Here is a 10724-nt window from a genome sequence, read left to right as displayed (position 1 = left end):
CGCAGTAAATGCGAAACTAAAATCTGAATGTAATTGTGAACAAAATATCGTACATATGTATTTTAACTCAAACAAAAAATCTATAAAAAAAACTGCCGACATTAATAAGAGCTCTAATAAAAATGCAAACGACACTGCGACCGGCAAAAACCTTGACTTTCCATTTACTTTAATTTAATTTAAACTGCAACTGGGCCTTTGGGCAGCAACTTCACTGCGGTAGGCCTATCGAGTGGATTAGGAAGGAGGAAGGGAATTAGATATATATAAAATATAACTGTGCCAGGGTCGACATCATGATTTTTGCCGCAGAGAAGGAAAGAGAACGTTTCAAAGCAGCTTGGAAAATAATTTAACATCAGTTAGACACTCTTTAGGGCATACGAATGTCCATACGCATAGAAGAAATCATGTTGACCAGCAACATGACGTCACATTCCGGTACACACTTAGGTTTTATGCTTTGGCCGTTTTTGTTTGAACCTTATTATGTAAACAATCCAATAAAAAAGAGTTCTGAAAAATAGCCAATCTTGTACAAAAATGATTGATTAATTGAATAAAATTATTTTTTCAGGGCTGAGAGGGCTAACTAGCTAGTAATAATAAACCGAATATTAAAATCGGGAAATATCAACGTATTGTCGTGTCCGTCAGTATAGCTATGGTATATTTTGATAATGACAAGGTATATTTCGGTATATTTCTGAGGGTCAGGCGGTATATTTTATCTTTAAATCCACTGCTGCATCCTCATTGTTAATTTTTTGTTTACTTTTTTTAAAGTGAAATTTCCGTCATAAATTGATTTAAAATATAATCAAACACAGACAGTTGGAGTTGGAGAGATGGAGAACCTTAAAATTTCAGACCCAGCAGCAGCCGGAGATGCTGGGAATGCCCAGCTGAATGGTGGCCACAACCAGGAAGCCGGTGGAAATGCATCATTCACCTCACACATGACCATATTGGACAATGGACCTGCACAGTTTATAGTGAGGGTCCTCAAGATGAATGGCAGCACAATGCTGATTATAAATTCAAAAGAATGTGAGGTTTTCGATGAGCTGGCTGTTGGCATGCCCCCACGCGACTCTACCAAAACCGATGCACTTTCGTCGACCATTATGGGTGGTTACGGTCAAACTGAATCATCTGTGCTGGCCGCCAAGCTGGGCAAGCGCTACCGCCGGCAGTTCTTTGTGAGCTTAAATATTGGAGGAGATCGTCTGGTGACTCCGTTGTTCGAAAAATCGCTCGTCACCTACATGCAGAACCATCTGGATCACTTCGTATAGCCCTCGTATGTATGGCTGTGATTAAAATTAAACCGCAGCAATATTTATTTATGGTTCATAGGCATAGCCAGCATTGATGACACTGCGCCGTGTGGGGGTCACAGACGTTGGGTGCGTTTATTTTGGTGATTTCTGGCGACCCCACGGACGCCACACTCTCGCCGCACTCCGAACTCCATTCTCCGCTCAGGCGACGACAACAACACAACACAGCCCGCGACATGCGTCGGTCGAGTGAGCGCGAACTTTAAAAGTACATCAACGAAATTGTTTAGTCTAATAAATTTATTGCCCCCAAAAAGTAAGTTTACATTCGTTCAATCTGCCTGTTGGCCATTCCGCCAATCAATTGTGTCGCGATAGTGTACAGTTCTGTGTGGTAGGGCCGAGTTCTCACACTATAGGTGTGCATGGTCGCATGTCATGCCGCCCTCATGATACGGGGCTGTTCACGGTTGAATCTCGTTGTCAAGGCCAGTTCGTCTGCACGTGTTAAATTGATTATCGAGTTCTTTATTTTACCATTTGCTATACATGTGTCGTTGTTTCTTTGACCCGTTGGTTGACCAGGCACAGATTTGCTTGGATAGCAAAGCTCTTTAGCTCAAGTAAAACTATAAGTTTCACTTCCTGTCTGGCTTTCATAAATCGAAATCGTGTGATAAGCAAGGCTGGCTAAATTGCCCCCTTCAAGAATTTATACCATAAAATATATATAAAAAGAAAAGACCCCAGCGGCTTTGTTGGATCCATTCTACCTCACACCACTACCTATACCACCTACCACCTATGGTGGGGTATACATATACTAGTACGTACATGCTCGTATTTGTTATTAAAACTTTTCCGTTAAACTTGAACAATTGGGCCTCTCATGAGGCCCAGTCTAGACGAGATATTGTCAGCCGTATCAGCGCCAGAAACAATAGCATATCGCACCTAAATAGCAAGCAACACCAACTGTATGTACGACGGGGGTATATAAATAGAGCCACTGCCGGAAGGTCTGGCGGCTGGCTATGGGCGGCTCCCACGAATGTCTGGAATCGTTTTTTTTTGTATTTTTTGTTTTAACTTTTTCGCCATATCGCACTGTCTGGTGATGTTGTTGGTTTGATAAGGCATATAAATAATAGATCAGAATCACCCATATTCGTTTTTCGGCGGTCAGAGGAGGTGACACGAGGAATCCGTCCGTGTTTCCATGCATGCCCCTGCTGCATGCAAACTTCTCCCATTTGGAGTTGGATGCGTCTGGCTGGGATGGCTGAAGGGCTGGGGTCCCAGGCAGCTGGCTGGATGGACGTGGACTTTGGAAGTCTGTCGTTGTCAGCAACAAAGCAATTAGCCATTCATTGGACTCTGCAGTAACCATCCATATCAGCTCGCAGTGGGTCCACCGCCGCCCAGCGTCGCCACCGTCGCGACAAGATAACCCCAATCAACAATGTCCGCATAACATGGAGCATTCTCGGCTGTCTCCGTCTCTGCGGTACGTGCATCTTCAAGATAAACCCCACTTGAGCACACGCCCGCCCCAGAGTCTCGATTTGAATCTTAGACCCAAAGCGGGACCCGGCTCGCTCCGATCTCGTTTTCAGCTTATCGGCAACCAAAAATCACCTTTGCCAGCCATCCCAGACCCCGTGCCGTTCGTTATCAGTCGATTGTTGTTAATTTGATGGAAATATTGAACATCATCCCGGTACCGGATCGAACTGGATCGCAGAGTGCCGCATCCCGACTTCAAGTGTCTGGAAGTCCCCCACATTGGACTGGCGTTCCGATTTTGTTTTTATTTACGTTTCGTTCAGATTCGAGCCACGGAAAATTAACAGGCGGGCACACACACGATCCGGTAATCGCTCCCAAACCGAAATTCGCAAATGCTTATTTAATTTTTTATTCCTTTTACTACTAAAGCAGCAGCCTTATCAGCAGCAGCAGCCCCCCGCCCCTAGTTGATGGACTTTGGGGAGGGTCCTATGGGGGGGGAGAAATGGTATGTGCATACTATGTACACACAGACATATGTGCGGGGGGTAGGTGGAGGTGCTGGGAGAGAAGGACTGGACTGAAACATTCCTTATCATCCGGCGCTCGCGCCATACAAAGTTCAGATTCGAATTCAGAAAATCCGGATTTCTGTTTTGTCACCGGCAGGCACGCCGCTCCGTTCAGGTTCCATTCTGATGATATTTTGATTATATGACCGTCAAACGCATGCCAAACATTAAATTAGGTTGCGCCTGGGGTCCTTCAACAGCCGTCTTTGGCAAGTGAATAGATTATACAGACAGACAGACATCGACATCCGATCGGTGCCCAAGGCCGAGCTCTGAACTGTTCTCATTGCGCGAAACTGTACTTAAATCGAGGCAGCAGAAGCAGTCCGTGGGCTGATTCCTCTATCTATTTATAAATCATGATCCGATCCGATTCTCTGCCCCGAGGCCCCCACTCTCGTTTTCGATCGAGTGGGGAATAGCCATAGGAGTGGCAATGGGTACACCTGTTGCTGAATTACATTGCTGATAGTGGGCAAGGGCTTATCAAAATCACATTCACCTCCCCCAGTGTCATATTCTTTATGTAATGCAGAGAGACCCCCCCACTCAGTGGCCCGTGTGCATGCAGGGGGGCCTTGGGATGGTGGAGAAGGTAGAGCGAAGGTTGCCTGTGAATCACTCACTCGCAGACGCCAGACAGCGCCTGATAGCGTGATAAGAGAACCAAACCAGCACCCAGCAGAGCGATACCAAAGCCGTCGGCACCCCTGCATACACGCTTTGGCCTTAAGAATAGACGCAGACGATTCCCGTTTGCCGAGAGCGGAGAGCGGAGCGGAGCGTCGTCGTTCCATTCACGTCATGGTGCAGAAACTTGGCCGATTCCGATTCCGCCAGCGGGCGAAAGATATGGGGAACGGCATGTGGCGGCGGCATTTGTTGACTCGCCGTGTGATAACCAGGCGACGCGACACGACGGTGACTGCGCCTGCTTTATCAAAACGGAGTGGAGCACACAGACGGACGTACGTACCGTACACGGTCACAGCTGGCACCTGGACTTGTGGTGGGGGGGTGGGTAGTTCTTTGGCTGCGGCTGGCGGGAATTCGCCTTCGGGTATGGTACGAAGTGCAAGCCAGACAGACGATTCGAGTAGAGTCGAGTCGAGGCGAGGCGATAACGCTTGCCCCCCAAAGAGCTGCTTCACTGCGGCCTGATCATCGGCCGTACACATGCAGCAGTAGCAGCAGCAGCAGCTCCGACGCTGGGTTTCCACTTGTGCGTTGATAAGCGAACCGATGCAAACCCCAGCTCCTCCCAAACGTCCCACCATACCAATCAGAATCAGAACTATTGGAACGACGCTCCACTCACGTAGTGTGTGCCTTTGCTTTGCCCCAGATCCACTTGCCCCCACTTGCTCACGCACCTGCCCCGCAGTCCGCTGCTGTTTTTGGGTCCGACTGGTTGTTCCCTCCCCCCCCGGCACAGCCCACCCCCTGGCCCGTCTGCAGCCTTCAGCTGATAAGAGCCTCCGTCTGGCCGCCCTTATCGGGAGCCAAGTTTCGAATATTACACGAATGTCTGCAGGCGAGCGGCTCATTCGTTTGGGAAACGCGTTACCGAACGCCTCGCCACCAGCTACCAGCTACCAAACATCAGCCACCACCCACAAAGAAAACCACAGACAGAGAAAGAAGCCCCCAGAAACGAATAGCTATCCCCTATTAGAGCTAATCAGTCAGTCATCAGCATGGATATAGTAGTACAAAAGTCGATCTTCAACAGCGGCAGAATCGGGGAGATATACGAGCCGCCCGCTGGCTACTACACACCGTACAACACACCGCCGTATATAGCGCCGTACCCGGATCCCAGCAGCTGGCTAGCGGAACAGCAGATGCAGCAGCACATCAGATTCCCCACTCCGCCTAACACACCGCCGCGTCCTGCGCCTGGCCTGGACTTCCACGCCGAGCATAAGCAACAGCAGCAGCAGCAGCATCCCACACAACGCACATACTCCGTGATTATGAAAGTGCACAGCCAAGGTGACCTGTGCCGCAGTCCGGTGGAGTTCCAGGACGAGAGCAAGTCCTGCAGCAGCAGCAGCAGCGAGTGTGGAGCCTGCAGCGACTTCATCTGCAACTGGTTGGAGTGTGAACGGTGAGCATTTAGCCCTTGCTCTGGATATGTTTTCATGGACTAACGCTTGGTCGTCGCTTCTTGAAATTTGCAGGGTATTCGAGACACTGGAAGCACTTGCCCAGCACGTCACACAGAGGCATGCCATTGCCTCGCTGACAGACGGCCTCTACTACTGCCGCTGGGCGGGATGCCAGCGCAGCGAACGGGGGTTCAACGCCCGCTACAAGATGCTCGTCCACACGCGCACCCACACCAAGGAGAAGCCCCACAGTTGTCATCTGTGCGAGAAGTCATTCTCGAGGGCGGAAAATCTAAAGATTCACATACGATCGCATTCGGGAGAGAAGCCATACAAGTGCAGCTTCCAGGGCTGCCAGAAGGCGTACTCCAACTCCTCCGATCGGTTCAAGCACACCAGGACACACTCGATGGAGGTAAGTTACACACACGCTCAGCCCCATCGTCGAGGACATATGCTAACGGCCGTCCCTCTGCTTTTCCATTACAGAAACCCTACATGTGCAAGGTGGCCGGCTGCCAGAAGCGTTACACGGATCCATCGTCGCTACGCAAGCACGTGAAGACCTTCAAGCACAGCATCCACCTCATTGCTAGCCAGCCGCTCACGCTGCCCCATCAGAACCGCGCCCCCTACCTGCTCGAGGCCAGTGAGGCCACGGCACCCTACACATGTCTGCCCGCCGGCAGCGTTGAGTCCTCTGCCTCCTCCACCCGCTACTACCTGGAGCTGTCCAGCAACGAGCCCAGCGACTACTCGCTAAAGCACAAGCCAGAGGCGGATTATTCCTCCAGCTATTGGCTGAACGAAAGGCAACACAGCTATCTGCCGAGCGAGGATTACTTCATGAGCATGGAGGTGGACTCGCCGCTCGATCTGCGCATGCACCGAATTTGAATTTCCAATCAACTGTCGCTGATTGGACCCGCCTCTCTTCCTACCCTCTAGTCACAGCGCTATCCCAGCTCTTGTCATTAATCTTAGACCTACCGCTTAACTGAAAATAAAGACTGTTGTATTTGAAAAAAACTATTCCTACAATATGTACAGATATACAACTAGCAAGTAGTCCCTTGCAGCACAGATGACTCAAGTGTACAGCTTACGGCGAAGAAGAACCATATTTGATTTTATTTATTACTCGTATTTTAACACATTTGCTTAGTCTTTTCGATCTATTTTCTTTTCTGTTTTTCACTTCATTTTAATTGAGATGATTTGCTAATCCTCTGACTCTCCTATGCTATGGTCCTGTCTGCCCGAGATGTATCGCTTTCGGGTCTAGGCATGTGCTCAATCAATTGGTGGATTATCTTGAGCGATCTCTGGGGTGCGGTTGTGGTTGTGGCATGCCTTTTTAATTCAATAACAATCGAATATGAAATTATGTACTGCGCAATTAATCGTTGAGTGTTTCACAACTAACTGTTAATAAGTAATAGATTTAATCTGGTTTCTTCTTATAGGAATGTTAGTTTTATCTAGATAACCTCTCGTTTCTTATACAAACAACAAGAACAAACTAAATTATATAGCAAAAGTATTTCCAAATTTCAAATAGATAAATACACTTTGAAAGCGGTATCTGTGGTAGGTGTGTATACATATACATATGTGTATATATATAGTATATATACTTGCAACGTACTTAATCGTAAAACATAAAAACCAATTTCTTTTTGCACTTGAATCCATATCCATCTACATACAATCAAAGTAAACAAACATACATACATTCCGCTTGTCTTGGCCTTTGGCTTGGCGGTAGTACATCTACGACATCTCTGGACGATGTACTTTGACCTGCAAAGGTGGTGGCGGCCCCTTCAGCCCCATATCCACTAACACCAATACCAGTAACCGCAAACATATTTAAAATCAAATTATGCCCTAAAGAATCTTACAACTCGTACAATATATTGTCGGCAAATGGGGCACTCGTTCAGCACTTTGCCACATTTCGTGCACGTGGCCATGTGTCCGCACTCCAGGAATACGCACTCAATGGGCGCATCCATGCAAATCTTACAAAGCTCATCCGTAGCCAGTTTTTCGACAGCTGCAATGGGGATGCATTAAATAAACATTAGAAGAGACACGACTGGGAAAGCAGAGGAATGAATTGATCTCACCTGGTGTCGAGCGCATTGTCTTCCAGAGCCTGCTCACTCGATCCAGCAGTTCCTGTTTCTCACAGCAGCCTTTGTAGTCGACGCGATGCAACATGAGGACCTCCTTCAACTGTTTCACCGTCAGACTCTCCAAATCATTTCTGCAAGACAAACACAAACAGAGAAAATATGTTTAGCATTATTCGTTCACCCCATTTGCATCATTCACATACAAATCTTCAAAATCCTGTAAATTAACAAATCGCGAATCAATGCAGGCCGCCGGCTCATAGTCCGAAGGCGCTGCATACACATGAATGCCCTCGTCATCGTCCCAGTGAATATCATCATCCTGCGTTGGCGAGAACTCAATTGTAGGCGTAATTGGCATACCCGAAGATCTTCCCCCAGCGGCCACGCTGACCGCCTCACCACTCAGTGGAGAGACAGCATAGCTGCCCGCCTCAGAGCCGTCTACAGACTTTGTGCGCTGTTCCAGGTACGTGAGAAAGTCCTGCAGCTCCCTCTTGATATCCTCCTCAGACATTTGCGAGTTCTCCAGATGACGCCGCATCTTCTCCACTTGCCGCCGGATATTTGTCTTGTTCTTCCCACAGCGCTGGCAGCTTGGGCGCTGCGAGTAGGTGGCTGGCTCGGGCTGTTCACTCAAGGTGGAGAGACCCAGACTAAGCCCACGTCCCCCAGACGCCACGGGCGAATCATCGTCGCTGGAATGATGGGTGCGATTCAAGTAGCCATCGGAGCGTCGTCGCGTGACTTTCTTAGCGCGTTGCGGCACAACGGGATATTGGTTTGCCGGAACAGAGCGCTGCTCAATGTTGAGGGTCTCTGTCCCATTGTCTCCGTCCCGGGCTGGTCGACTGCGTAGAGTCACTTCAAGAATTTCCTCCGCATTGCTAGTACTTGGTGTGTCAGCTGCTGGGTCGATTCTGTTCACCTCTAGCACCTGCCACTGGTCCAGGTTGCTGCTATTGGTGTCTGTGGTGGTCTTGCTCTCGTCGGATATGCCCCCAATAGCGCCCAGCTCCTCGAAACTTGACTGCGAGGAGACGTCCGCCCCGCAAGCATCCTTGCCAGTATCCTCCAGTATATTTGAGTAGCCTGGACTCGTGCTAGTGGTGGCTGTGGATGGTCCTGGCCCTGGTCCAGCTGAGCTTGGCTCTGGCGCTGGCCTGGCTTGCCCACCCCCAACGCGTTCACTGAACGTGGCCATAATCTCATCATCAAAACACTCGCACTCGGATCTGTTGTCATGGACTTCTTCAATCGCCTGTCCGCTTTCATTGCCGCCGCTACGGTTGTTTTGTGGATTGGCTTCGGCATCGCGGCTACTTGATGGCTGTGTGGAAGTAGACGGACTATTGCTGCTACGGCTGCTGCCGTTCGTAGTGGCATGGACATGCACCCGTTCTGGTCCACTAGAGCCGTTCACAGCACTGGCATATGTGGGAATCTCCCGCGTGGACACTCGCGGCTGCTCAAATATGTGCGAGGGTGCTTCAGTGCCACTGGCGGCCTGACGGCCATTCTCGGGCGGCTTCGAACTTGCCTTTGTATCGAAGGAAGCAAAGGAATCACTTAAGTTGTCGGTTAGATTAGTAAAGAAATTTTGGCACGATTGTTTGATGCTATCAATGGGGTTGGCCTGTCCACGTCCAGGACTGTGGGGGCCATTGTTAGCACGACCAGTGTCCACTTGGGCCACATGCGCCAACACCAGCCCCACTAATTCCTCTTTCTCTGCAAAACGGCGTCTGGATAAGCTTTGGGTCTGGTGAAATAGCAAATGTCTGACTCACCCAAGCAACCATCCGTGGAGATGTGCTTAGACTGCAAGTAAAATATAAGATCCTTCGGTTTCAGCTTCAGCAAGTCGGTCCGCAGCAGCGGTCTTTGAGCAAATATCGCACATCGCTGGCAGCGTCTGGCATCTATGCAGTTGCCGCAATAAAAGCGCCTTTGGTTCGGAGAAATCAAATTAATAGAATTATTCTCGTACATCAATCACATACATACATACATATATGTAGGTATGTACGCATTTATGTACATATGCATGCATGTTTGTTTTGCACAGATGTGTATATTTATGTTTGTATGTACTTACTTGCAATCAAAGCAAGCGCGCTTCCGACGAAATACGGTGAACTCAACTCCACAACTTTCGCAGGGCATAATTGAGTGTAGTTTATGAGCTTATGTACCAGTCTGATCGACCATTTACTTTATCCTTGCCCTTCCTTCTCACACCCACTGTGTTGTTGGCATTGCATTTGTTTTTCAATGTCAACTCAACTCTCTGAATCACTGGATAATCGAGCCTTTTTGCGCCGTTATCATATCTCTGTCGTTCGGAATGGCTTATAGGCGCCGAAAGTCTGCCAAGCACTTACTCATTCCCAATGCAATACAACCAATACAGCTTGCAATGATTTTTATAAATTTTTATCAGACAAATAGCAATACATGCGCAGTGTGACCAAGGATTTAACGATAAAATATACCGCCAGACGCTCAGAAATATACCTTTGTATGTTACAAAAAATACCATAAATATAAAGTGGATAAAACAAACTTGGCCCACATAGCCCCACCCCCCCCCCCCCCCCCTACTTTTTATAAAGTTGCAAACTTTGGTGAAGCCGCTGAAAATAATAATTTTTTGTGAATTCTTCTTGGATCCAAGTTTTCTCTCTGAGGACAAAAAGTTATCAACGCGATGTCTTTCTCCTGAGCTGCGTTAAAAATGTTCGAGTTTCTAGTTTCTATCCGACAGATAAATAAATTTTCTACAAGATTGGCTAACTTCGAAGACTCTTTTTAATTGGAAAATTTATAATATAAGGTTTAAACAAAAAACGGCCGAATCATTAAATGTAATTTATTGCTGGGCGATTAGCTGGAGCGCCTGTTTGAATTCACATCACACCATAATTGAACTCGAATTTCGTATTTAGTTGGTTTTATTTAATTCACATCCACTACTTACATTTAAGTATATAATTATATGCATTTAAATAGTTAAGTGCCATAAAATGTTGTTTAAAATAATACATCGTTTAATTGCTAAATATGGATACGGTTTGCCTTTCTGCTCTACCTACAAGTCATTTAGTT

At 47.8% G+C, this 10724-nt stretch overlaps 3 protein-coding genes across 4 annotated transcripts; 2 read left to right on the top strand and 1 right to left on the bottom strand.

The window, feature by feature from the left end:
• Positions 1-744: 744 nt before the first annotated feature.
• Positions 745-1603, top strand: LOC111072647. Of its 2 annotated transcripts, none has more exons than XM_022364636.2 (2): positions 745-1307; positions 1360-1603. In XM_022364636.2, exon 1 carries the CDS (start codon positions 849-851, stop codon positions 1296-1298), a length of 450 nt encoding a protein of 149 aa, XP_022220328.2. In that variant the 5' UTR covers positions 745-848; the 3' UTR covers positions 1299-1307; positions 1360-1603. The 2 variants fall into 2 exon arrangements, with proteins under 2 accessions (XP_022220328.2, XP_022220327.2); XM_022364635.2 differs by having other exon boundaries at positions 749-1303.
• Positions 1604-4690: 3087 nt separating this feature from the next.
• On the top strand, positions 4691-6494 carry LOC111072646 (zinc finger protein GLIS2 homolog). The gene is made up of 3 exons (XM_022364634.2): positions 4691-5474; positions 5548-5890; positions 5965-6494. The coding sequence occupies exons 1-3, from the start codon at positions 5062-5064 to the stop codon at positions 6370-6372; spliced, it is 1164 nt and encodes a 387-aa protein (XP_022220326.2). The 5' UTR covers positions 4691-5061; the 3' UTR covers positions 6373-6494.
• Positions 6495-6593: 99 nt separating this feature from the next.
• On the bottom strand, positions 6594-10088 carry LOC111072645. Its single transcript, XM_022364633.2, has 5 exons — positions 9715-10088; positions 9407-9564; positions 7820-9347; positions 7608-7747; positions 6594-7534 (listed from the first exon to the last, which is right to left on the bottom strand). Exons 1-5 carry the CDS (start codon positions 9780-9782, stop codon positions 7359-7361), a joined length of 2070 nt encoding a protein of 689 aa, XP_022220325.2. The 5' UTR covers positions 9783-10088; the 3' UTR covers positions 6594-7358.
• Between the last annotated feature and the right edge of the window lie 636 nt (positions 10089-10724).

This window comes from Drosophila obscura, unplaced genomic scaffold, assembly GCF_018151105.1.
Source record: "Drosophila obscura isolate BZ-5 IFL unplaced genomic scaffold, ASM1815110v1 contig_186, whole genome shotgun sequence".
In the NCBI taxonomy this organism is placed as follows: domain Eukaryota; kingdom Metazoa; phylum Arthropoda; class Insecta; order Diptera; family Drosophilidae; genus Drosophila; species Drosophila obscura.
Note: the sequence above shows the minus strand (reverse complement) of the source record. Positions and strands in the feature narration are given on the sequence as shown.

Coding starts and splice junctions, on each gene's coding strand:
- LOC111072647 (XM_022364636.2), top strand. CDS start 849: ATGGAGAACCTTAAAATTTCAGACCCAGCAGCAGCCGGAGATGCTGGG.
- LOC111072646 (XM_022364634.2), top strand. CDS start 5,062: ATGGATATAGTAGTACAAAAGTCGATCTTCAACAGCGGCAGAATCGGG. Junction 5,475..5,547: donor AACTGGTTGGAGTGTGAACG/GTGAGCATTTAG, acceptor TGAAATTTGCAG/GGTATTCGAGACACTGGAAG. Junction 5,891..5,964: donor CCAGGACACACTCGATGGAG/GTAAGTTACACA, acceptor TTTCCATTACAG/AAACCCTACATGTGCAAGGT.
- LOC111072645 (XM_022364633.2), bottom strand. CDS start 9,782: ATGCCCTGCGAAAGTTGTGGAGTTGAGTTCACCGTATTTCGTCGGAAG. Junction 9,565..9,714: donor CGCGCTTGCTTTGATTGCAA/GTAAGTACATAC, acceptor TCCGAACCAAAG/GCGCTTTTATTGCGGCAACT. Junction 9,348..9,406: donor CTCCACGGATGGTTGCTTGG/GTGAGTCAGACA, acceptor GCCGTTTTGCAG/AGAAAGAGGAATTAGTGGGG.